This window comes from Culex pipiens, chromosome 1 (assembly GCF_016801865.2).
Source record: "Culex pipiens pallens isolate TS chromosome 1, TS_CPP_V2, whole genome shotgun sequence".
Taxonomy (NCBI): Eukaryota; Metazoa; Arthropoda; class Insecta; order Diptera; family Culicidae; genus Culex; species Culex pipiens.
In genome coordinates this window covers 30,785,910-30,813,818 of record NC_068937.1, presented here as the reverse complement: position 1 = coordinate 30,813,818, position 27,909 = coordinate 30,785,910, and the positions used below count along the sequence as shown (strand labels likewise).

At 36.9% G+C, this 27,909-nt stretch overlaps 1 protein-coding gene across 2 annotated transcripts; it reads right to left on the bottom strand.

The window, feature by feature from the left end:
- Nucleotides 1-1,053: 1,053 nt before the first annotated feature.
- LOC120431337 (uncharacterized) lies at nucleotides 1,054-13,158 on the bottom strand. 2 transcript variants are annotated; one of them, XM_039596468.2, is made up of 3 exons: nucleotides 13,030-13,158; nucleotides 2,568-4,962; nucleotides 1,054-1,216 (listed from the first exon to the last, which is right to left on the bottom strand). In XM_039596468.2, exons 1-2 carry the CDS (start codon nucleotides 13,051-13,053, stop codon nucleotides 2,569-2,571), a joined length of 2,418 nt encoding a protein of 805 aa, XP_039452402.2. In that variant the 5' UTR covers nucleotides 13,054-13,158; the 3' UTR covers nucleotides 1,054-1,216; nucleotide 2,568. The 2 variants fall into 2 exon arrangements, with proteins under 2 accessions (XP_039452402.2, XP_052567603.1); XM_052711643.1 differs by lacking the exon at nucleotides 1,054-1,216 and having other exon boundaries at nucleotides 2,548-4,962.
- Nucleotides 13,159-27,909: the final 14,751 nt, after the last annotated feature.

Genomic DNA, 27,909 nt, shown 5'->3' with positions numbered 1-27,909 from the left:
TGATCCAACGGGAATATTTGCCTCATGATCTTCATTTTGGTCCAAAATTAGACATGTTTTTCAAAGAATTACTTTTGATATTTAAGGGGGAAACTTGCTCATTAACAGCATTTTTGGACAAAGACAGACGGATCAGTTTGTCTCATGGTTGTTATTTTTGTCTCATAGTTACTTACAGCATGATCTTCAAGTTTTCCCATGATCTTCTTAGTGGAAAAATCTATTTTTAACAGCAATTTCTGTCTATCGTTAGAATATTTGAAAAGTGTTCAAAATATGGTGGGACAACAATCCGATTGTGGGCAGTACAAGCTCAACTGTCTCATGATCTTCATTTGTGTCCAAAGTACAAATTTGTCCCATAATCATCATTTTAAACCTTTGATCAGTGAGATATTTTGTTTCCAGAACCTTCAGTTATGGTGAAAATTTAAACTTTTCCTGCAGCCGCAATTTTTAATTGACTTGAAAAAACTTGTCCCATCATTTCTAACCGAGACTAAGAAATTTGACCCAGAAAAATATTTTTTGAAAATTTTGTCATTTAGGACTATTCAATCAATTCAATTCTGAAATTTTTTCGTCAATTTTGTTAATTTTGCCCAACGGTGTCATCTTGTCTCATTATCATTATTGGGTGTCCAAAATGCAACGTTGTCTCATGATAAACATCAGGCAAACAAGCAAAGCCGGCAAACTGGCGAACTGTCAAATAGTGCGAGTTTGTTTGTTTGTTTGCCGTAGTGTAATAGCTCCTTCATCCAATGAAGGTGGGCTAGATATTTGATTTTAATTTTGGATCTTGTTTTGTCTCACAATCAATTCTCACATTTTATGTGTTGTTAAAGTAAAGTACCAAAAGATTGCTTACCTTGGGGGAGGAGTTATTAGTATTTCGTGTGAAGGATACATATTTTTTTTAAATTATAAATGATATTTTATGGTAACTGATTTGATCTATTGATTGAAATGCTAAAGCCAATGCTTCTAGCATTGAAATCTCACTTCGGCTGGTAAACAATTATATCGTACATGTTTTTCTCTCCTTTTTTTCTAAACAAATTTTGCTTCTTCTTATTTCAAACAAAAATCGACCGTTTTCTATCATCCTAATATATCACTAACCTCTCCCGAAACGTCGAAACTTCCTCGCAACACACAGTGATTTCAAATCTTTGGGCTTCGCATTTGTCTAACAACTAAAAATCTCACTATTCTACGCAACAAAAGAAGAAGAGGAAAACTTTAGAAAGATCTGCACACTATCCAGCAACACGGTTGTCAAAAGTAGCACAGAACAATAGGAAAAGAAGTGACAGGCTAAGAAACACATTTACACTAGGCGAGTCTGTGTGGAGGATGGTGACTGTCAACTGTCAAAATAGTTCCAGTTTGAGGATCGAATTGTCTGATGCACGAAGAGATTTGTTTTCATTTGTTCGACACTTTCCGCAAACGTCAAATCAGTACCAATTGCTGGCAGATTTTCCCGGAAGAGATCCAGAAAAAGATCCGGCAGTAGTTTGTACTGATTTGACGTTTGCTGAGGGTACCGAAAAGTTTGGTTATGTTACTACTTGCAAAAAAAAAAACAATTGAGCCCGATGGTCAACTTATATCAACGTTGTTTGACAGTTCTGAGTTTACATTCAAAAAATGAAGTCTAAATCGACATGCAATTAATTCTGCATTGTAATAAGAAAAAAATCGAAGTGTAAACCAAGGGTATATTTTACTCACGGCTGGAATGGATGTTTACATTAGTTGTAAGCAAGATGTTTTATTTACACTTCGTTTTATGTTTTTTTTGAACATTTACGCCGAATTGAATTGACATTTACGTTGAGTGTCAACATGTCTACATTCAAAGTAATGGGCCTCCACGATAACAACAATCGATTGATGTATGCAAGAAGTAACATAACCCCACTTTTCGATTCCCTCAGCAAACGTCAAATCATACAAATTGGTTGCCTGGTTTTTATTTTGGAAATGATACGGTAATATGTTTGTATGGTTTGACGATTGCCGGGGTGGTAAAAAAAATGTAAACAAATCACTTTTGACAGGTAAGGTGGTGTAATTACACCTGTCTACAAAAAGTAAACATTAAAATTAGATTATAATCAAGTTGTCAAAACAATGAAGAACAATACATCCAGCAAAACAATGTAAATGGGCCAATGTCGAAGTGTAAACAAAGAGTCTATCCAGTTCACGTCAGTTGATGTTTACGTTTGCTAGACATGACGTATTGGCCGATGCACGAAGTGATTTGTTTACCTTTTTTTGGTACCCTCCGCAAACGTCAAACCATACAAAATTGCTGCCGAATCTTTTCCGGGAGAGATCCGGAAAAAGATCCGGCAACAATTTGTATTGATTTGACGTTTGCTGAGGGTGCGGAAAAGTTTTCTTAAGTTCTGCTTGCAAAAGACAATAGTTCTTCATTGTTTTGACAGTTCTCAAGTATCAACATCTAGTCCTCATATGACAGCTGTCACCTCCCTCCCACAACCCCACATTTCACACACTTTCACTCGCTCGCAGTCTTCCCCTAACCCTACCTCACTCCTCCCCCAAAATTTGTACACTCCGAACCGGCTTCTTGCTGTAGCTCGTTGGCTGCTGGGTAGCTGCTTCCGCCGGTGCCTGCTGCCTCCGCGGTACGGATCCGGCCGGAAGCAGTCCCGGTCCGCCACCGCCAATGCCAAGCCCACCACCGCCAAATCCACCCAAACCTCCTCCAGCTCCTCCCCCTCCAAACAGACCGGGCCCAGCTCCACCGCCCAGTCCCGGTTGAATCGCCAGCATCAACATCCGGTACAGCAGGTCCTCCCGCACGTCGGACGGAATCAGCTCCGGAGCGGCCGTACCCTGGTAGTCGTGATCGGCACGCGGGCCAAACTGTCTTCGCCGTGGCGTGAGTCGGGAGATTTCGTAACCGGCGGCTTGGTCGGGCTGCTGGTAGTCGGCGGGCGCTCCCGCCGAGGGTGGAGTTTGCTGCTGCCGACTTCCGGTCGTTGGACTGTACAGAGGGTTCTGGTAGCGGGGGTCGAAGTATCCGGCGCCGGTCGGGGCGGCGTTGTAGAACGGTGGTCGTGGGATTTGGGCCGGGTAGCCGCCGGCTCCGCCGTAAGGTGGAACGAAGGGAGGTGCAAGGGAGGGTCCTCCGTAGTAGGGGTTCTGGTAACCACCGCCGAAGCGGTAGGCCTGCTGCTGCTGGATCTGCTGGTGGCGGAAGATCAGGATCTGGAGGATGCGCTCGAAGTCGCGGGTTGTGAGGGGGCGTTCCGGGAAGTCGTAGTATGGGCTGACGGCCGGGGATTGGTAGGGGTTGCGGTACGGGTTGTAGGAATAGGGGACCTGATAGGATTGCTGTGGGTAGCTGTGGCCGTTGGGGACGTTGCCGGCGGATGGAGGTTCCTGCTGGGTTTGGGCGTACTGAGGTGGTGGAGGAGGACCCTGAGGTCGACGCTGTTGACGGTACGCGATGTTGTTGATCTCCTCATCTGGGTAGTTTTCCGGAGCAAGCGGATGACCTCGTTGAGGTTCTCGGATGTATTGTTGTTGCTGTTGTTGTTCGGCACCTGGGAAGGCACGGGCTTGTGGTGGGATTCCCAGCGGAACTCGGTATCTCTCAGGACGATCCTGAGTCGGCAAGTAGCGGTAATTTTCCCGTGGTCGGAACTCAATGGGTCGTGGTCGATAGACTCGTCGTTCTTCTTCGGCAGCTTCCGCCACTTCCCGGTTGGAATTTGCTGGAATCTGCACCAGCGGCATATCCGTAACGTAGCTGGTTTCAGACGAAGGTTCCGTAGCCGGTTCGTACATCACTGCGGCAGGTTCCTGCTTCCGGGGTGGTTTCGCGTACGTTCGCTCAGTCGTTGTCACAGCCCTCTCGTTCAGCACGTTCTGAATCTGGGCAGCTCGTTGACGTGCCGCAAGCACTGCCGCCGGAATCCTTGGAGCTGGAGTGGTTGTGTAGATCGGTCTCAACCCCGGTGGTGTCGATCCGAACAGGTTGGAAATCTCTTCACCAGCGGACTGTCCGTAAACGACCTGCTGTTGAGCTTCGTACTGCTCCTCACCAGAATCCTCCTGTGGAAGCTGTCTCCTCAGGAAGTTTCCTCGAACTGCTTTCTTCTCGCTCTCCTTCGGTCTCATCGAGGCCGATTTCGCGTAGATCTTCGAAATGTGCTCGCTCTCCTGCTTCTCCGGTCGCACCAACTGTTCCAGCGTCTTGGCCGTCAACGGAAGTGGCGTCGGACGGATGATCAGCAGCGGTTTCGACGTCTGCACAGACGTGCTGTGACTCGATGCGGTCGTCGGTTCGTACGACGAAGTCGTGTCCGCAGCCCTAGACGTACTCTTCTCCGTAGTCGAAGTGGTGTGCGGTCGCTTCCTCGGAATCGTCTGGATCACGCTGGTTCTCTGCGGCGCGGAAGTGCTCGAGAAGTACATCGGAGGTCGTCGTGTAGTCGGAGCACCCATATACGTCCGGTTGTACCTCGGTGGAATGTGAACCACATCTTCCGTCACCGGAGGTGGCGCCATCGTCTTAATCCCCGTATTGTTATGCGCATTGTACTGCACCCGCTGAATCTGTCCGTTCTCGTCAACGTACCCGTACGTCCCCTTAATATTCCCCAGCACGTCCCGACTCTCAATCTTGAACGTCCCATCTTCCGCTTCGTACCCCACCGTATACGACCCGTCGTTGTTGAACTTCCGGATCTGCTTGATAATCTCCAGCTTTTTCGGATCCTTCGTTTCCGCCTCCACCAGGTCGGACTTTTCGCTGTGGGCGGTCGTTTCGTCCACGATGGCCGACGCCGGAATGGTCGTCTGGGTGGACTCCAGCATGGCGTCCGTTGTGGTGATCGTGATGGCTCGGACCGTGTGCGGTATGAGGCCCGTACCTGCTATCAGCATCAGGAAGATGATCAACCGAGTTGATATCTGCGTTGGTGAGGAGAGGAGAAGGGAAGAGAAAAATAGGACGAAACAGTAAAAATGTATAATGGCATTTTTATATTTTTATCGGAAACAAACTTTTTAAAGATATTTAAGTATGTTATTGTGTTACTGATTGTGGATTTTTATAATTTATGAGTTAAATCCTGTAAAATATTAAATTTGTCGCAAGTTATCAACGTTGTAGTGAAATAAGACTAGTTTTGTATGGTTTTTTAAATATATTTTAAACATAAATTTATTGGAAATTTTCTGACCTTTAAAATTAACAGAATTGAAGAAAAATCAAACCAATAGTTGTTACATTTTGTCAACAATTCTGAGAATTTCGACCATGTTTTCCAAGTTTTACAAAGCTTTCGTTTTTTTACACTGTTAGCCGTACGGTATTGTAATACGCAACTATTAATACTCAAAAAAGGTCATCACGATGATGATGCATCGCTTCAATTTTCAAGTTATCGCAGTTTTAGAGAAAAAAATTAGAGTTTTACCCGTTATGTCAAGGAATCAGGGAAACATATTTTCAAATATGAGCTCTTTGGTCCCAAGACCTTCAAATTAGCAGATGAAATTTTTATACGACCTTTTTAAATATTAGGCTAGATTTTTCAAACCTCAACAGGCTTTCCTAGAAAGCCCAAGTAAGTTTCTTTTGAAACGTGACACTCTAAAATTGGCTCAGCCGTTCCAAGATATGATTTTTTGAAAAAAGTACTTTTTACGAAAATCAACGAGAAATTCCATTTTTTGGGCCACCCTATTAAATTTGTAGGAGCATCCGAATCACCAAACAAAACAAATACGAATCTTGTTATTTTGACCAAGGAACACTCGTGCCATTTTGTGCCAAATCAGAGAACTTTTCATTTGGAGACCTCTTTTTTGACGTGGAATCGCTGATTAACAATTAGACTACTATTTTATTTCACTCCTATTAAAAATAATTATAAATTTTAAGAGTTTCATTAAATTTGCTAATTTGATTTTATGGTCTCTGTGGAAAATATAAATTTAAGTCATTTTTGTTAATTCAACGCTATAAGTCAGTTTTATTTTTTTCCACGTTCAAAATTTGTGAAGAAAAAGAAATTAGTTTATTTTAAGATGATATCTTACTTTTCGTAAAATTTTCAAGTAAATTGTTGTTTTGGGATTAAAGCCTAATGCAAAAATTGTGTCCCTGAAGTCGAGGGGTAAGGGCAAAAAAAATTAGAAACTTTAAATATAAAGCCATAGTTCCAGCACTTGAATGCAAAAGTAGTTTAAAATTCATTTTACACTAGTTCAGTTGTTACGAAATCATTAGTTTTTAAATAATGAAAATCTGATAAAAATAAAACTTTTAGCGAGTAAAAAAATGACATTTTTTTTATAATAAACCCATCTATTCTAAAAATTGATCTGAACGCAGAAGAATTGATTTCCAGAGTATTTTTTAAAAAGGTCCTATAAGCTATTGTGTTTCATATGTTTAAAGGATCTATAGAAAAAAAAACTTCAGATTTCACTCCTCTACTGCTTGAATTGTTTTTTCAATATGAGGTCATTTTGAGCCACGTTTGTTCTACGAAATGTTTTACTTCTCTTGTTTTATGTTTTTCTTGTTTCATTTTCAGTATTTTAATTTGCATTTAATAAATAACAATTTGCATTTAATAAATAACAAGATAATTTTGTTTAGTTTATTTTTGTTCTTGGTAGTATTTGGCCAATTTTACCACCTCTTATTATTACGATTTGCCATTCTAATTTTTTCATGTTTTTACAGTCAGTTTCTAAAATTTTTGCCTGTTTTTCACATTTTCAGCTATAGAGTGGCGTCATTATCATTTAAATTGTTAAAAAAATGCGTAGAGGCATAGCCTGGAACACTAGAAAAATTTCTGCATACTTCTATTTACTTAAAACAAAGGAATTATTAAAACAAAGCAAAACATTTTTTTCAAAAACATTGGATAAGTCACATAAAACATGTAAAACTTTCAACCCTGAAATTTTCCAATAATTTAAGACTTCTTCTTTCCAATGATTTTTAAAGATCAAAAATTGGTTGAAAAATGAAATTTTGGCGATGTTTTAAATCGAAGCTCGTCTAGAGGTGGGGTTGGGTTGTAAAGGGTTAAATTAATTTTAGCTGATTTTGAGAAGTATATTTTCCATCTCCTGATTTTTCTTGGCGATTTTGAAGGGGGGAGGGGGGTGGTCTTTTTTCTTAAATTTTATTTTTTTTATCCGACTGAAACTTTTTTGGTGCCTTCGGTATGCCCAAAGAAGCCATTTTGCATCATTAGTTTGTCCATATAATTTTCCATACAAATTTGGCAGCTGGCCATACTAAAATGTTGTATGAAAATTCAAAAATCTGTATCTTTTGAAGGAATTTTTTGATCGATTTGGTGTCTTCGGCAAAGTTGTAGGTATGGATATGGACTACACTGAAAAAAAATGATATACGGTAAAAAAAATTTGGTGTTTTTTAATTTCACTTTTTGTCACTAAAACTTGATTTGCAAAAAACCACTATTTATATTTTTTTTATTTTTTGATTTGTTTTAGAGGACATCAAATGACAACTTTTCAGAAATTTCCAGGTTGTGTAAAAAATCTTTAAGCGAGTTATGAATTTTTGAATCAATACTGATTTTTTCAAAAAATCGAAAAAGTGGTCGCAAAAATTTTTCAACTTCATTTTTCGATGTAAAATCAAATTTGCAATCAAAAAGAACTTAAGTGAAATTTTGATAAAGTGCACCGTTTTCAAGTTAAATCCATTTTTAGGTGACTTTTTTGAAAATAGTCGCAGTTTTTTTTATTAGTGCACATGTTTGCCCACCTTTGAAAAAAAAATAATTTGAAAACGTGAGAAAATTTTCTATATTTTGCATTTTTAATTTTTGTTGATACGACCCTTAGTTGCTGAGATATTGCCATGCAAAGGAAAATTGATGTTTTCTAAGTCCCACCCAACAAACACACCATTTTCTAATGTCGATATTTAAGCAACTTATGGTCCGATTTACAATGTTAAACCATGAAACATTCGTGAAATTTTCCGATCTTTTGGAAAAAAAAATATTTTAAAAATTTTTAAACCAAGACTAACATCTCAAAAGGGCCAAACATTCAATATTATGCCCTTTTGAAATGTTAGTCTTTGTTTAAAAATTTTGAAAATATTTTTTTCGAAAAGATCGGAAATTTTCACGAATGTTTCATAGTTGAACATTGTACATCGGACCATTAGTTGCTGAGATATCGACATTAGTAAATGGTGTGTTGTTTGGGTGGGACTTAGAAAACATCAATTTTCCTGTTTTTAAACCTTTGCCTGGCAATATCTCAGCAACGAAGGGTCGTATCAACAAAGTTTAAAAATGCGCTTTATCAAAATTTCACTAAAGTACTTTTTGATTGAAAATTTGATTTTAAATGAAGTTGAAAAAATTTTGCAACCAATTTTTCGATTTTTTTAAAAAATCAGTATTGATTCAAAAATTCATAACTCACTCAAAGATTTTTTGCACAACCAGGACATTTCTGAAAAAGTTGGCATTTGATGTCCTCTAAACATGTAAAAAAATAAAAAAAATTAAAAATAGTGTTTTTTTGCAAATCAAGTTTTAGTGACAAAAAGTTGAATAAAAAATCACCAAAATTTTTTTTACCGTGTATCATTTTTTTTTTTCAGTGTAGTCCATATCCATACCTGCAACTTTGCCGAAAACACCAAATCGATCAAAAATTCCTTCAAAAGATACAGATTTTTGAATTTTCATGCATCATTTTTGTATGGCCAGCTGCCAAATTTGTATGGAAAATTATAAGGACAAAATGGCTTTTTTGGGCATACCGAAGTTACCAAAAAAGTTTCAGTTGGATTAAAAAATACAAAAATTAAAATTTAAGAAAAAAAGCCGATTTCGTAGAGAACTGATCTGTTCCTTTCTAGTAAGATTTTAAACAGATATTTTATAACTCTTTTTGAAATTTATAGAGTTACGTAAACATAAATAAGACAATTTCTTTTCAAATGTTGATATCTACTTAAACAATACAAAACCGACACAGTCGGCTTTTTAAAGCGCAATAAGAAGATTTTTTTAATAGTAGTTTATGCAAAAGATTGCTTAAAGAAATATTTGTCAGCACAAATCTTACATTTATCTAACGAGGTTTACCGAGTTGGAGTCATACGACGAGTGCTGAAAAAATCAAATTTTGCTACGAGTTTCATACATTTTTTTTGCAACTCCGACTACACAATTTAAATTTAGGTCAAAAGTCCATATGTAAAGACAATTCACCGTTCAAATTGTAAGAATATTGAAAAGTAGTACATTGCAATACAAGTGCTGAAAAGTTCAATAGTTTCAGCCCTTGTATCGCAAAGTAGTCCGTTTAATCGTTCGCCAATGATAATAAAAGTGAGTAGTTTCACGAAGGAATTGCAAATAATATTTTTTTGCAATTCCGTCGTGAAACTACTTACTTTTCCTGTCATTCTTGAACGACGAAATAGCCTAGTTTTCTTTACCAAAAATAACAGAATCGAATAGCAACCCTTTTCAAATAAATGCTGAAAAGTTCTACTTTTCAGCACTCAAATGGGTGCTGAAAAGTTGAACTTTTCAGCACTTGTTACGAAAAGTAACACTTTTCAACATTTTTTGATTTAAACGATTTATTGACAAAATACCGGTGAACCTCGTTGGATAAATGTACGACTCGTGCTGAAAAATTCCTCTTTTTGCAACTTGTTGCATAAACTACTATTATGAATTTAACTAAATTGTTAAATCCTTTTCTTTCTTGACTAGACGAAAAATATACACTAGGGTGGTCCAAATCTGGACTTTTTTGGGGCTACCTCCTGAAATCAAAGATTGGCCCATCACCAGGCTAAATTCCAAATTTGAGCTCATTCTGAGCACGGGAACCCCTCCCTCCAATCGCTTAAAGTTTGTATGGGAAAAATCGTCAAAATGTATGGAGAAAAGCAACTGTTTTACTTTTTTACCTGTGGAAGGCGCCATAGTTATCCGATCCTTACCATTTCTCAAATGTAGAACCTTCATTATATTTATAACAACTTTCCCGAAGACACCATATTTTTAGGATTTTTTCCCGCGAAGTTATTAGCGCCCAAAACTGACCATTTTTGCGCGGCCAGCTGTAAGGGGCTACCTAACAACGATGTTTAATTCCAATTCGTACACGCACGCTCTCTCTCAGGTTCAAACTCTCTCACGAGTTTGCTTGCCTGCCTGGCTGCCTGCCTGCTTGCTTACCAACAAGCGCGCGCTGTTTCTCTGCTTGGACTTTTGTCGTCGTCGTCGTTTTCGTTTGCTATCCGCTGCGCTGCGTTCTTGGCATGTTTATTATAATTTTCAAATAAAATAGCAGGTTTGTTTTGAGATATATTTAGCATATAAATTCTTAGATTATGTCAAAATTGAAAAAAAAGTGCACTAAAAAAAATAATTTGAATAAAAAACTCAGGCCTTGGCTTAGCCTCGTTTAAAAAATTGAAGCAAATGAACAGGATTTGTTCGTTTTTCCAAGCATTACAAGCAGTTGTTCGTATATGCTCATTAGAGAGAATGATTCAATTATTTTAAAAAATCTTCAGGTAATACAAATTTTGTTTTTTTTTACTCTAAATATCATCCGACCAACTGCTTGTCCATTCGAAGGCGATTTGATTACAGATTTCAAACTAGCTAGCTCAACAATCTCTATTTTTGAGGCTTTTCTTATAGACATCGTTGCACTTTTTGGATGTTTCGGAATCGTAAACTTCTAATAATCGTCAAAGGCAAAATATACCGCAATTTGTTGTAAGGATGTTTTTTTTATATTTTCGGCAGATTAAAATATTTTGTATGGAATGAAAAATAATCGTGATCATAGGGCTACGAAAAAACTTCAAATGTTTTCTTTTTAAGCTTGTTTGATAGTATAAAAAAGTGAAAAAAAACAGTTCCCAAAATCGATTAATTGTCTAAGTGTATTGTTCTTCCTGAAATCTATACTTGACTAAGTTAAAAAAAAGTCTTATATTTTTTCTAGAAGAGTTAAAATCCCAGTCTTGAGTTTGGTATGATACCAAAACAAGAAATAAATTTCAATTACATAACATAACAGATGACAATTCATGGAGGAACAAATGTATCGAAATTTGTATTCTCTCACACACGCTCTGATAATATGATATCTATTGTTAATCACATATTACATTTAATTTTATACCTCGAAATAAATATCGAAATATATCTTGAAAATTATAATAAACATGCCAAGAACGCAGCGCAGCGGATAGCAAACGAAAACGACGACGACGACAAAAGTCCAAGCAGAGAAACAGCGCGCGCTTGTTGGTAAGCAGGCAGGCAGGCAGCCAGGCAGGCAAGCAAACTCGTGAGAGAGTTTGAACCTGAGAGAGAGCGTGCGTGTACGAATTGGAATTAAACATCGTTGTTAGGTAGCCCCTTACAGCTGGCCGCGCAAAAATGGTCAGTTTTGGGCGCTAATAACTTCGCGGGAAAAAATCCTAAAAATATGGTGTCTTCGGGAAAGTTGTTCTAAATATAATGAAGGTTCTACATTTGAGAAATGGTAAGGATCGGATAACTATGGCGCCTTCCACAGGTAAAAAAGTAAAACAGTTGCTTTTCTCCATACATTTTGACGATTTTTCCCATACAAACTTTAAGCGATTGGAGGGAGGGGTTCCCGTGGTCAGAATGAGCTCAAATTTGGAATTTAGCCTAGTGATGGGCCAATCTTTGATTTCAGGGGGTAGCCCCAAAAAAGTCCAGATTTGGACCACCCTAATATACACTACAAGTTATCGTATCCAATAATGTGAAAAATTGAAAACAAATATTTGTTTGCAAGGTAGAAAATGAAAATCATCGGATTTTATTTGATGATTTTTGATTTTTTTTTGTTTTGAAAAGGACAGAATCGAAACCTTTTAAAAAATCATAACATAAATGCTCAAATAAAAAACCAAACCTGCTCGATTTCCCCAAATTGCACAATCATAGTTGCTATCAGTTACCATCTCTCGAACATCCCGCCGCAATCGTGTACGCCCACACGTCCAATTAATTAATCACCATATAACCTTACAAAGTACTAAAGCAGATCCGCTGCCCATTCACCAGCACGCTTCTGCCACTACCTTCGAAGGTTCACACACCCACCGTCCATTTTCCACTCCACAAACTGCACCTTGCAACCTTCAATTTCGTCAGTCAGTTTATTTTTTCCATTTCTTAATCGCCACATATTAAAACGATCATCTGCTCTACCTGCTGCCGCTTCAAGCCCAAAATTGTTCACAGTTTTTCCACCCTCTTATCACCATCACCACCCCCGTCATAAAGCACCAGCTCACGCAAAACAAAGGTCTCTTTTTTTCGAAAAGGTATTTATGCTTGCACTAATAAAACCACAAATATGACGAAAAATGGTCTTTTCCTTTTTGCCATACTGCTCTGTGGCTGTGAAGAAGCTCGCCCAACCGATAAATTTCCACGCCACCCCCCTAAAAACTAGTTCAGCTCAGGTTCACATCACTCTTGTTTAAGTACTTCATAATTAATTAGCGATGCCCAAGCCCCGAGTTTGAGCAACCTGTCAAAGGTTTCTCCACACAATTTTATCACCTCCCCTCACTCTGCGAGCGTTCTTCTCGTCACTTCTCGTGGAAAATGTGTTTTGTTTCTGGGCTTCTTCAACTTTTTTTTCTTCATTTTTTTTCTTCTTCTTCCAAGCTTAACTTGTTTTACTATGCGTGTCTTAAGTTTAACGATCTTTATGATCGCGCACCCCACGTACAAATAATCATCACAACTTGACACGAGCCACGAGCTTTTGTGCAACTGTTCTTCTTCGCCTCTTCGAAAGCTTCTTCATCACGATAAGCCAGTCTAGCGCTCCAATTAGGGCACACACCTTAAGATTGCTGCAATTTGCTTGAAATTTTCCAAAAAAAAAAGCAGAATTCGAGCTAGAAACCTAAAACTACTAATAAACGCTCACCTTCTGATGAGATACGGATCCCATCGTTGGAGTAACTTTGTTTAATCTTAAAATTTCTGTTAAAAAAACGTAAAGAACTGAGCTTGAAAGAGAGAAGGGAAATCGCGCGCGCGAACTGAACGCGGTGGGGTCGGACGGCGAAATGAGCTTTCGGGCGTGGGCGGCAGGTCGCTATATAGCATTTTAGCGACTGTACGGATCCGGGGTCTTTGGTTTTAGGGTTTGGTTTGCAGCCTCCGAATTGATGCTGGTGTGAGGTGCGTGTGACACAGTGTGAGGGTGGCGAGGGGAGGCAGCGACGAAAACAAACAAACAAACTAAAACAGCTGATGGATGATGACGGCAGGCAGTGGGGAAGTTGTTGATTAGCTTAGGTGGAGAACTAAATTTAGAAGAAGAGTGTGCTAAGTAAATGTTCAATAATCTGTTAAGGCTCCGAAAGGTATCATTTCCGGACGGCCACTTGGTGGCCATGTTTGTTTCTAAAAATCATTAAAATCTTTATCTTTTATTGAACATCAACTCCAATACTTATAACATACGTGAAATTGTCCGAGGTTTTCAAATATGACAAAATTGAGACCAAAAAGTGCCGCTATGGCGGCCTACAGGGCAAAAACTAACGTTGTAAAATGTTTGTTCTAGAAAAATCGAAAAACTATGAGAAAAACTGCGATCGGCCAAAAAGTTATTTCCTTAAGCTTATAGTCCATGTAATTACCTATCTTTTGACCTATGGGAGTATGGGTGTTGGAGGCTGTTGCAAAAAGATATTAAGGTTTTAAAAAAATCCATTTTTGACAGTAATTTGCAAAAGCTAAGAGAAAAAGTCGAACCAATCCTGGATGTCTAAAGCACATTTTGAAGGGCTTCAAAAGACCTTTCGAATGCATCTAAGAGAGTTGGAATTGATGAAGTTTTACGGAAATGCGAGCAATTTTAAGATTTTTTAGGTTTTTTGGACCTCAAACTTCAAAGCCCATTTTACCCCACTTCCCTTTGTCGTAGAGGGCTCATATTTGGCATGAGTTCATCTCATGTATAGAAAAACAAACGCTGAAAGTTTCATCCAAATCGGAGCACCTCGATACGACCTCTAGAACAAACTGAGCAATATTTACAAATACTGCCTCTTAATTTGATTTGGTTAACCTCGCTGGATTTTCTTGAAATAATTCGAACTGTCAAAAATCCACCAAAGCATCTACCACATTGATCGCACAAAAAACTGTGGTAGAAAAGTATCCACTGGTAGATGCTTTGGTGGATTTTTGACAGTTCGAATTATTTCAAGAAAAACCACCGCGGTTAACCAAATCAAATTAACAATAGTACTTTGGTGTCAAAGGGACTTTTATGTAAAATTAGACGCCCGATTTGATGGCGTACTCAGAATTCCGAAAAAAAACGTATTTTTCATCGAAAAAAAAAAACACTAAAAAAGTTTTAAAAATTCTCCCATTTTCCGTTACTTGAATGTAAATTTTTTTAGAACATGTCATTTCATGGGAAATTTAATGTTCTTTTCGAATCTACATTGACCCAGAAGGGTCATTTTTTCATTTAGAACAAAATTTTTCATTTTAAAATTTCGTGTTTTTTTCTAACTTTGCAGGGTTATTTTTTAGAGTATAACAATGTTCTACAAATTTGTAGAGCAGACAATACAAAATTTTTGATATATAGACATAAGGAGTTTGCTTATAAACATCACGAGTTATCGCGATTTTACGAAAAAAAAAGTTTTGAAAAAGTTACTTTTTGCGTTTCTCTTTGTTTAGTCGTCCGTGTCTGTCGCGGGTGATCATGAACGGCCATGATCGATGAGGACCAACTTTTTTTAAACTTTTTTTCGTAAAATCGTGATAACTCGTGATGTTGATAAGCAAACCCCTTATGTCTATATATCAAATTTTTTGTAATTGTCTGCTCTACACTTTTGTAGAACATTGTTACACTCATTTTAAAATGAAAATTTTTGTTCTAAATGAACAAATGACCCTTCTGAGTCAATGTAGATTCGAAAAGTACATTAAATTTCCCATAAAATTACATTTTCCAAAAAAAATTACAGTCAAGTAACGGAAAATGGAAGAATTTAAAAAAAAGTGTTTTTTTTTTCGATGAAAACAACGTTTTTTCGGAATTCTGAGTACGCCATCAAATCGGGCGTCTGATTTTACATAAAAGTCCCTTTGACACCAAATTTCTATCTCATCACCGTTTCAGGCTGCAAATTATTGAAAAACACCTCTTTTTCGCATGTTCAAAAATGGAAGGGGTCGTACCGTCCCTCCGTCATGAGATATCAAAAAACGGACCTCAGATTTATGATCAGGGACAAAAGTTACCCCTTAGGACAAAGTTCCACGCAAATCATGAGGGTCGGGGCCAGGGGTGCCAGATACACAGATTTGTCTGTGTTTCACAGATATTTGAGCTCGTGTCAGACATTTTTTGAGGTGCACAGACTTTTTAAAAACTTCAATAAATTGTTATTTTGTAAAAATATCAATCAAAACTTATTTCGTTAGTCTTCAAATGCTTAAAAATACAATTTTTGATAGATTTCTATGACTATAAATTGATTTATTTGAATTTCAGACAAAGGCACAGACATACACAGACTTTTTCACAGACATTTTAAAAAAATCACATGGCATCCCTGGTCGGGGCAACTGCTGTGTGAGTTGGCGGAGAATTACCCGTATATCAAACACAAAGTGTTTTTGTATAAAAAGGTCTCTTAGTATTTGTTAATTTAATGATCAAACTTTGAAAAAAATTAACTTTTGCCCGGGACTGAGATAAGCTGTATCAGCATAACCCAAGTCTGATACAAATTATACTTTCCCATAATTTCGCTGCCGGCCAGCGGGTTTTGGATTGGACCACACACACACACTTTGAAAAAAATTAACTTGTTTCTTCAAAAACTTCGAAAGATTAGACCAATAGGGTGTATGAATAAAATCAATTTGCCAGCACAGTAATTTTTCAGTTCCTTTGGGGTAGAGCGTCCAATTTCCCGTCCCGGGAAAAAATTTCCTGGGAATTCCCGGGATTTCCCGGATAAAAATATTTCCCGTTTCCCGAGAAATTTGTGAATTTCCCGGGAATTCCCGAAATACAAGCAGAAGTATACATTTTCCTACCTTTTTGGCACCAATGTTTTGAAATTATACAAAAAATAATAATTGGAGAACCTGATTCATATTGAACTAATCAGATTGTCTGTAAATTTCATGTCAAGGTTTAATTCAGATAATATTTATTTCTGAAGTATTCACCACTAGGAATATTGTTTGCTTATATGTTTGGCAACAACAGTTACGCTGTAATGGAATGAATATTAACTATTTTATTTTTGACAACCTTTTTTAATGTTTTTTTTTTGTAATATCATTTGAAAATAAGATATTTACATCTTTGACTTTTTTTACCTTGAACATGTTGGATGGAAATTGAACTGATATAATTAAATTTTTAAAAAAGGTTTGTGTGAGAAAAAATTGTTTCTAAGTATTCGAGAAATTATAGATTGAAGTTATAAATTTATTTATATAAGAAAAAATATCGTTGAATTTCAACCACTTTCAAATTCTCAAAATTATTTTAATCTAATTGATTTATTAGGCTGAATACCATATAACTAAAATCATATCATAAAACCATTAAAAACCATTAAAAACAACTTCGTATCAAATTTTCTAGTTGAAAAATAGTGTTTCAAGTTAAAAAGCGCTAGGAATTAGATTTTCAAGGTACATTCAATGATTATTTATTTATTCACAAGTTGAATTTTTTGATTTTTTTATTTTAACTTTATGGTCACTGTGACAAATTTAAAAGCAATTTTATGGTTGTGGAGCATAGATTTTCACTGTCCAAACACTTTGACTTAAAAAAAATCCTTCTCAACATAAATACTAATAATATTTTCTTTCATTTGGGACGATTTAAAAGATATAAAAATTAGATAGTTTATATATTTTCTCAAAGTTGCATGATTTTTTACAAGCAGTCAAGCCATTTATTGATCCTCTCACTCATTTTGACCATTAAAGTTGCTGTTCTATACAATTTCGTTGCAAAAGATTAATCAGAAACAGGATCAGAATAATTTTCGTAAAATTTCAAATTTCCCGGGAATTCCCGGGATTTCCCGGGAAATTTGTTGAAAATTTCCCGTTTCCCGGGAATTTTGTAACCCCGGGAAATTGGACGCTCTACTTTGGGGTCTTAACAACTTCCCAAAGTTTGGGGACAACTGGTTTAGTCCTCACTTTGCGCAAAGCGATTAAATTTTCGGTTGGAATTTGTATGGGAAAACCCATAATTCCTGTTCAATAAGCCTTCCAAGAGCTGTGACGGTACGTCAAAGTGCTGATATGCTAACATTTGTCAGCCCGAAGCCTACCCCCCCTGGCTACGGGCCTGAGCGTTACCAAAAAGTATCAACAGTTATGTTTCTATATAAAAAAATGTTGATGAAATCATGAAAAAATCAACATTTAAAATTTGTAAAAAGATAAAAAAAAACTTCATTTTATAACAATGTATAAATAAGCGATAAACAATGTATTCTGATTCAAAGTCGACCTAACAAGTTTTTTTTGAATAAAAAAAAAAAACAATTTTAGTGTTTTTTAGCCCCTTATTTTTTCAGCAAACTTTGAAAAGATTATAAGCTATTTTACTTAAGCTTATATCTGGAAATCCATACTTCCAATTGAAAAGCTGTCAAGGGCATGGGAATTGTACGAACTTTCAATTGGAAATATTTTCGAAAATGAAATGTCTCACATGTCGAAATGGTCAAAACTCACAGAAAATTACCAAAATCCCTGTTTTTTCAACATTTGTCAATTTTTTAAACCGCTGTACCTTCACAAGGATTGAACTTAGTACAACGGTCATTATGAAGACTTTAACGCAAAATTGCCTGTAGAATCAATTTCCGCGTTCAGTTGTCAAAATTTGACGTTCACTTGTAAAAAAATACAGTTTTTGTCTATGATTATTGTATTTTTTAAGGGAAGTCGCTCCATTCTAGTTTTTTCACTAAACGTTTGGCTACATCTTAGACTATCTCCACAAAAAATTGAAAGAAAAAATCGTTTGCTCACCTTCCAAATTAAAATATTGAAGAATTGAATAACTTATGCCCTTTTCAAATTCCATTCTTGAGTGTAACTGGCTTCATATACACAAAAATGACAACGTTTCATTGTTATTGGAGAGGGTCGGGTACAACCAATTCCCTACTTGGCATGGAATAATTTTATGTAATATTTCCCGTTGAAACAGAATCTGCTCTCAGAATTGACCCTTAATTACAAATATCGATTATTGATCATATTTTATATGATTATTTTACATAAAACCCCAAAATATGACCAAAATTAATTACACTTTCGCACTTTGGCTCGAATCTGAAGGCAGATTTAGATTCAGCGGGAAAAATTACAGGAATAACATGTAGTTGGATATTTTTCGAATTTCTTTAGTGTGTTTACAGTCATCCCTCATATTCGGAACAGTTTACAGATTGGCCAATGTTCAAAAAATCATGGAAAATCGATAATTGAACTAAATGATTCGTTTTTACCTTCATTTGAAAGCTTTTCTTGCGATCTTTCGAATGCTGTATCGAACAACTGCAAATTTTAACTTTTATATCATTTTTTTGAAGAAAAGTTTTGACGCTTGAAATCCACAAATTCGGAACACTTTTTTCTTACGGATGTAAACAATCTTTGGTTCTCTCCATGAGTACATAATTTTTACACAATAATGACTTCACGTTCTTAAACCAACGAAACTCAAACTTAGTAATGTTTTATGAATGGTCTGATATTTTTTTTTTGTAAAAATTTCAGTTAAATTCAGGTGTTCCACAATTGTAGGAGGCACAATAACATCCCACAATTATGGAACATGCAATTTGAAGGGAGTGTTTTGCTGCTCTGAATGAAATAGTCTTGTTTTTTTTTGTTTTAAAAGAACGACTTTTACCAGTGAAATATCAATAGAATATCCAAATAAAGGTCCTAAAAATAGTTGGGTCGACTGAAACGATGCATTGGGCATGCTATTGACATGTTATCATAAAAGTGTTCCGAATTTGTGGGTGTTCCGAATATGTGGGATGACTGTAATAACTTAAATTATGATATCTTGAGTTTTAAGAAAAATACCCCGGAGATTATTTCAGTATTTCGACGCTGTCGGGCTAACTTGTCGTACGTCACATTTTGACGTTCCGAGAAAAACGAAGTTTCAATGTTTGACCTTGAATAAATAAAACCAAGAGCACGCAATGCAAACAATAACAAACATGTTTTGTTTGGTTTACCATTCTGTGCTTTGCACCTAAGTTGTTGGTTGAATTTGGTTGCTGGAGACCTGAGTTATAATTGAAAATGTTTTCGCGTTTTGACCTGAAATCCCTTTCGCCAATTGTTGCACTTCGCAATTCGCAATTTTCAGTGTAAGAACGGGCCTTGACCGATCTTATGCACTAGGTTCCCGACGAACACGCACTGCCCTTACACCTACATCTCACCCTTGCTCTGAGTCAGTACGAGCAACGCGCTAGAATACGCTTTGAGTGTTCGTGCCAGGCATGCACACCTTCTTTTCCGGTTACGCATTTTAACTCGGCCGGGGGTGGTACATTACGTAGGGTTTGATGTAAGTATAAGCGCCTAACCATTTAAAGTGTGCCTATCAACTTTCATTAAAGCAAAAACTGTTATATTTTTAGTTTGAATTCAAAACCTTATTGTTATTAACTGTGTATTATTTTCTCCTGAAATCTTCCCTATTGTTGAGTCTGTTTATCTGTTGCTATTTCTTTTGTCGCGGTGTTTTGTTACAATTTTGGGTCCTAAGCATGTTATAAAAGTTGACTAAAAATACAATAGTAATATTTGTGTTAATCTTTTAACCATTTCATAAATTGAGTAAGGGCTCAAACCTCACTTGTTTGAAAAAAGGGTGAAGATTGAAAACAATAGACAGTAAAAGAGAATTTATTTTATAAAAATCAAGTATAGTAAGAGAATGATGAGCGTATTTTGAAAAATAAAAATGAGAAGCTAGATGTATTAGATGTAAAATTAGACAATAGTTAATAAATAGAGATACAAAACAAGCTTAGATTATAGCAATGATAATTTATAGGACAGATAAAGAATTATTCAAATAAATAAATTCGCAATAAAATCAAAAAAGATTAGGCGAATGATAAATAGACTTGGTATTACTAGTACTACATTAAGGAAAAGTATATTTTTAAGAAAAAAAAAAACAAAACAAAGTTTGTTACAGCAGTATCAATTGATAGAAAAGAGTGGAAAAGCTTTGAGAGATAAGAGAATCAAAAGTTAGTAAAATTAAAATCAAATGTTGGATATTAAATAGAAGAATCAGTGAAGAATTGGGAATCAGAAGAGCAAAATAAAAATAGGAGATAGGTGGTAGCTGAGAATGAAGAGAAGAGAAACCCCGTTGTGCGATGTTTCCGGTACATCCACAGCAGTTGACTCAACATACTGCGAATCAAAACAATACCGTCTACAATCACAAATTACTTCCCTTTCCCATATTGTCGCACCCCTTTCTTTTAGCCGTCTCGACTCTGACCCGCGGTGGTCAAAGGTTTACGATCCGTTTCCACAGGCCACCAGCTAGGTCATCATGAAAACCAAGCCAACGTGGAGGTAAGAAAATAGGACACTCGCAAGGAACCAGAGCTATACTGCTCTGATCAAGATAATTCGGATGATCTAACAGAACTACGGATGTAGTTAGTTACGCTCCTTCCAGGATGTTCCTTACGTGGACGTCAACCGAAGAGCACGCAACAAGGTCAGTGCCATTGCATGCTCTTAGGTATCAATCCTTGGCTGCTCCTTTGGCCAATTGTTGCACTTACGTCAATTTTCAGGCTGTGTCAAGATAGCACGACAAGTTTGAAACTTCTTTTATATGAAAGGTGACAACATTGCACGGAGTTTTTTTGGTTTTAATTGAATATCTCAGGATTGAAATCGAATTTTGGGGAACTGTGAAAGTCAAAAGGTGTAGCATTGTGAGCTGCACAAAATGGCGTCCTTAACTCAATTTGGCCTAAAATGCACGTAAGGCAAGTTAGCAGGAAGGCGACGATCTGATAGTGCTAGATTTATCTTTTCAAATGCAACCTTGCGCTTAAAATTTTACCTACACTTTTTCGAGACATTTTACCTTTAAAATTGCATCTTTAAAAACCGTAAAATTGTAACCAATTGTTTCTGGGTCCAAAGTTCAAAGCCCAATCTTTTTCAAAAACAAAAATGTTTGATTTTTAGAGCTCTAATAGTCCTCAGAACATAATTTTCAATACAAATCAACCCTGAATTGCTATGTTCTAAAAACTGATGTGATACATCTTAATTTTCAACCAAGCCAAAAGTTTTACCTTCTAATTTCGTTTTCTGAAGACACCAAATCTCAAAATTTATTTTTTTCGTCAAATCCATTTCCTCTTATTTTTGCAATGACAATAACGAATTATTATTGTTTCTAAGAAAGTGTATATTCCTCTCCACAAAAGGAAGTCATTTTCATTCTCCATGGCAAGGACGCAGGAAGTTCCTAATCCACTGTCAGTGAGACCCAAAAAGAGCGATCAAATCTTGTGAGACATATTCAAATTCAATGCTAATTCATAGTACAGCATCGCCCACTAATAGCCCTTACCATGCCTTACTGTCAGAGTGGCTCAAATTGCAAGTTCCCACCAATCAAACCTGCCCGCTCGCGTGGTGATCGCATTGTTTGTGCACCCAAAAACGTTGCAGGCAAATTTGACTACCTTCTTTTTTGTCTCCAAAAGGCAAATCATGTTTAGCCCAACAATAGTGAAGCTCAAGATCACATCTGAGGAAGGGAGAGGAAGGAGGGATTCTTTTTTGGCAACTGCTCAAGACCATTTTCTGAGAGGCACCTCGTATTTTCCGCTACTTATGGGTGAGATTTATAGTCTAAATGGGCGATTAGAGCCGCGGCTCCCCCTCTCTAGTGACAATGTGAGCAGTCCAAGGAAAATAAGTGAGGGAGGTTTTGATGGGGGAGGGCGGAGAACTTTTAGCATAAAAACCAACGTGAAAATGATTCTACGAGGCGGCCTATGAGCTGTGGGAGGTGTTCTCAGTAAAATCGTAATGTTTCTGACTGGTTCCAAAGCACTTGAATATTTGGGCACTTGAATATGTGAACAAGTTAAAACTGCACGAATAAAATCAACAATAACTCAAATATGGGACAGCCCAGAACCAATGTCACCCCTGATAAAGGTACTCAACTAAAGTGTTTTATTAGGGACATAGCACAGACCGCAAAATTAAGCGGAAATGTTGCAATTATGGAGCTTTGGTGTCTTCAGAAGAGTTTTTGCAAATAAAAAGGTGAATCTTTTAGCTTGGTTGTAAATTAGGGTGGCTCACGATCAGGGATGCCACATGATTTTTTAAAATGTCTGTGAAAAAGTCTGTGTATGTCTGTGTCTTTGTCTAAAATTCAAATAAATCAATTTACAGTCATAGAAATCCATCAAAAATTGTGTTTTTAAGAATTTGAAGACTAACGAAATAAGTTTCGATTGATATTTTAACAAAATAACAATTTAATGAAGTTTTTAAAAAGTCTGTGTACCTAAAAAAATGTCTGACACGAGCTCAAATGTCTGTGAAACACAGACAAATCTGTGTATCTGGCATCCCTGCTCACGATTAAAGTGTTTTTGAAATTCAAACTTTACAGGAATATTTTTAGGATTTTTTTGTCTTCTAGAAAGTTGTTCTCTAAATTTGGTCGAAGAAGAGGTGTATCTAACAATGTTGCTTGGATTGACAAGCCAAACAACTTTCTAGAAGAAAACAAAATATCCCAGAAATATTCATGAAAAGTTCAAATTTCATTAACACCCCAATCGTGAACCACTCTAATTTACAATCAAGTCAAGAGTTGTTTCTTTCCTTTTTGCAACAACTCTTCTGAAGACACCAAAGCTCCAGAACGGAAACATTTTCGGATAATCAATTTTTGATTAAAGCACTTTGAATCAAGATTTTCATGTATTTTGATTGTTATCATTTTTGGGCAAGGCAAAATGCCAAAATTGGTTCTATGAAAAGTTTACACAAAGTATCATCAAAATCGAAACTACTGACTGAGAAATAAAAACCCGATTTAATCCCACCTGGGGTGAGATAGAGCCTTTCTTACTAATGAATATAACAATGGTAGAACTTTTTTCAATTCATAACATCGACTTTGTTTATTTATAACGTCAGCACAAAAGAAAGTCTTATGATGAAAGCAAAGTATTATGATGATATTATGAGTATTATGAATGATATGATTTCCAAAAGAAATAAAAAACGCAATTTTCACCAAAAGAATATTTTCAATCGTACAATATGTTTGTACGTTTGTAATCAAACAAGCGTTTATGACAAACGCGATCATAGCAAGCTTTCCAATGCGCCAGTGGCAACGCACACCGCGGTTTTGGTTTTTTAGCTTCGGTGAACCGCGTGTGCTGCACGGTGCAGGGAAGCTAGCCACTCAGCTTCTAAGAAAGTGACAAAGTCAGAGATAGCTATTTTCAACAACCGCACCACTACACACTCAATCGCGAGAACCTTTGGTAGAAAGCCATTGGCGTCGCCAGCATTGAAAACTTTGAAAACGATATAAACGATGAAAGCTTGGAAAGCTCCTATTGGAATCCAATGAACCCTGTTAAATAAAATTACGCAAATGAAGTCTACATTAAGGCGATTTAAGGAGCGCACGGGAAACAAATTGATTGTAGCCAGATGAATGTCCTATGTCACAAAAGTTTTTGCATAAACATTGGACAGTTATGCAAAAAAGGACAGAGCAAAAGAAACCGAAAAGCCAAGATATCATACATGTTGTAGGAAACATCGGTAGACAAGCTACTACAAAACGAGTATAAGTCGAGCCACAAAATATATGCGCCAGCATTCTCGCGCCAGTATTCGAAGCTCAACTTGACAACTTGTCGACTTGGCGACGAAGCGTCGAAAATCGATGCAGTGTGATTTTTTGACGTTTTTTCCGATTAAAATTCATGCTGAATCGACATATTTACGAAGCTGGAAATGACGTCCAGCCTTAAAGTAAAACCTATACCTTTCTTTAGTAAGAAAGGCAAAAATTTTTTTTTAATATGTTAGGTTTTCTTGAAAACAAAATGTTTAAAATTTTCTTCACAGAAAAAAATGTGTTATTTATTCAGCAAAGCCACAAGAATTGCCGTTTTAAGGATGACTCATATGTGTGAAAATAGAATTCAATTTATGTTTGAAGGGGAAGTGAAGTGAATGAAATTCACTTTTTAGTTTTGTTACAGTTTTTTGGAATATACTAAAATTTTCACTAAACACCTTATTTTTCGAAAATACACAAATTTTCAAAATTTGCAATATTAGAATCAAACGAATTTAAATTTTGTTTGCTTGTTTACTTTATTAGATTTTTTTTTTGAAAAAACTAAATTGTCAAAATTTTTCAAATTTTGAAAATGTGTGATTTTTCATAAAAATATCGGTAATTTGTGAAGTATTTTCAAAAAAAAACTCCAATAATTTGAAAAAGCAAACAAAATTTTGCTTCGTTTGATTGCATATTTTGAAAATTTGAGCATTTTCGGAAAAATACGGTAATTTGTGAAAATATTAGTAATTGACAAAAAAAATCTAATAATGTGAAAAAGCATACAAAATTTTGCTTCGTTTGATACCCTTTTTACATATTAAGAAGATTTGAGTATTTTGAATAAATACGATAAATTGTAAAAATTTTAGTACTTTCCAAAAAACTCTAATAAGTTAAAAAAACATACAAAATTTCGCTTCGTTTGATACCCATATTGCAAATTATGTAAATTTGAGTACTCTCGAAAAAATACGATATTTTGAGAACAATTTTTAGTAGTGAATCTTAGGCCGTTGCAAATATTTTTCAAAGTTTGGTCCTAAAATTCAGAGGGCAAAAATAAATTTTCGAATGGGGTATTATGGAGAATTTATAATGATACTCTTTTTTCTGAGTAGCTTACACGCAAAAAATGGGCAACGTGCTCAAAAAGGCCAAAAACTGAAAAAGTAAATTTCCCAATACTTACACGGAGAAAAAAGAGTTCCCAAAATCGTGAACACCCGTTCATGAAATTGGGAACCACGAACAAAGTGTTCAAATGCCATGGTACGATTTTCAAAAACGTACCATGGAATTTGAACACTTTGTTCGTGGTTCCCAATTTCATGAACGGGTGTTCACGATTTTGGGAACTCTTTTTTCTCCGTGTATGCGTACGGAAAATAATTTTTATTTGTGCAGATCGAGTCCCGAGTTAAAATCACAAATGTTTACGGTAGCTGGGCATCTACGTGTGTCAAACGCGTTCTAGTCGAAACCCCTTTGATCGTTTGTCGCACTTACAGCAATTTTCGGGATGTGTCAAGGTAGCACGACAAGAGTGAAACTTCTTTCATATCAAGAGTGACGGACTTTTTTTTCGGTTTTTATTTAATATCTCAGGATTGAAATCGAATTTCAGGGATCTGTGAAGGTCAAAAGGTGAGGCATTTGTTGCACGAAGGAATTAATTTCCGTTCCCCTATCAAGAAATCGAAATAAAAATACGTTTCACAGAGACTTTTTCACTGCATTTTGGGCCTACTAAGCTCGTAGTTGGCCATCAGGTTTTTGCGCGGGCGTGGAGGACGCGTGAACGAGAGGAACGCCGGACACCTTTGACAAATTGAACACAATGGGCGGCGGCGACGGTGGGTGGTTGGCTGGCTGTCCGCCAGCTGATGCAGGGTGTCCGGAGCACCCCTGTGTTTGGCAAGGTTGGGAAAAATGTGCGACTTATTCTTTTGCATTTTTATGCGAAAATTTCCGATTCTTTGGCACACGAGGCGAGGCGAAAAATCAACGGAAAAACGGTTGTGAAACGGACTAGAACAAAAGAACGTGTGCATGGTCAACGTGGTTAATGTGTCTTTCAAGTATGTACAAAAGCTAAAGAAAAAACCTTAAAGAACGCAAACCTTAATCTCTTATTCTTTCAGCGGACTCCACAGTAGCTAATATTGTCTTGTCGAAATAAAAAAACGCACTGTTGACTAAATTGTCCCTAAATGCCCTTCCAAGAGATCAACATTTGAATTTAAAATTTTGCAAACGAAAAACAACAAAAAGTAAAACTGACCAAACATTTGGCGCTAAGTGATTCATAACTGTCACAATTACTACCCCCCTTTTTTACAACGCCTAATTGTAAATCTCTCATCAGTGAAACAGCAGCGCCGGGGGTAATTCAACCATCGCCACCCACGAACAAACAGATTGTGGAGTAAACTACTAATCGTAAAGCGATATTATGCTGCTTGCGGAAGATGAGCGTGAACAAGCGTTGGTGTGCTTGGAAAACTATGAGGATGTAATACCAAGCGGAGTGCCTTCACAAGGTTGAGGTGGACCACTCCGATGGGGCAAGTTAACCTCTTGGGAAATGGTCGAACGTGATAGGTGTTGAAAGAATTTGTAAAGATGTTTAGTAGCTTTATAAATAACATATTATTGAAGACTTTAATATCATCAATGATTTGTTCTGCACGTTCTTCGGCACTACAGTCATACCTCGGTTTTGCACTGCCCCGGTTTTGCACCGTTCAGCTGTCTCGGTTAAGCACGGCCCAGTGCTTAACTGAAGCACAGAGCTTATGGGTTTTTGGCTATCTGGGAGACATTGGCTTTAATCGTATGAAAAATCATACAAACATCAAAAAATTATAGTGTTTTGGAATCGGGATGATGTCAGTTCGTCGCCATCGTGCTAACTTGTCGTACGTGAATTTTGGGCCAAATTGAGTTAAGAACGCCATTTTGTGCAGCTCACAATGCCTCATCTTTTGACCTTCACAGATCCCCAAAATTCGATTTCAATCCTGAGATATTCAATGAAAACCAAAAAAGCTCCGAAAATTTTTGTCACTCTACATTTAAAAGAAGTTTTTATCCTGTCGTGCTATCTTGTCACCCCCTGAAAATTGATTTAAGTGCGACAAAGGGCAAAGGGATTTCAGGTCAGGATGCGTTTGACGCACGTACAGGTTAGACTACCGTAAAAATTTGTAATTATAACTCGGGACTCCAGCAACCAACTTCAACCAAACTTCGGGACAATGCACAGAATGGTCAGCCAAACAAAACGTGTTTGTTATTGTTTACATTGCGTGCTTTTGTTTTTGTTTGGACTATTTTTGATCACCGTTATTTTTATGATTACGGGTTTTGATTGATATTTTTCGGTGATTAATAAATGCTGCGTTTAATTTGTTTACGTTTCGGCCTACTCGTTTTTTTCGGCCATCCTCAGAACTGTAAAAATTTTATTACAAAAAACACATAGTCATTACATTCTTCGTCAAAATTTAACACAAAAAACCACTTACACAAATCTACGACTGTTCCCTACCACTAGTCGAACTCTTCTGACGTGTACGTTCTTTACCTACGTCTGATTTAACCCCACACCCCCCTCGATCGACGACGCTACACTTGTGTTAGTGTGGGCTGCAAACCGTAAGTCCCCCCGTCTACACTGGGGTTGTAAACAAACTGCGGGACTTACGGTTTGCAGCCCACACTAACACAAGTGTAGCGTCGTCGATCGAGGGGGGTGTGGGGTTAAATCAGACGTAGGTAAAGAACGTACACGTCAGAAGAGTTCGACTAGTGGTAGGGAACAGTCGTAGATTTGTGTAAGTGGTTTTTTGTGTTAAATTTTGA

What these genes read in the sequence shown, in the direction of transcription:
- LOC120431337 (XM_039596468.2), bottom strand. Translation starts at nt 13,053, where the DNA reads ATGGGATCCGTATCTCATCAGAAG. An exon ending in GATCCGTATCTCATCAGAAG is followed by an intron (nt 4,963 to 13,029) that starts GTGAGCGTTTAT and finishes TCACCAACGCAG; the next exon opens with ATATCAACTCGGTTGATCAT.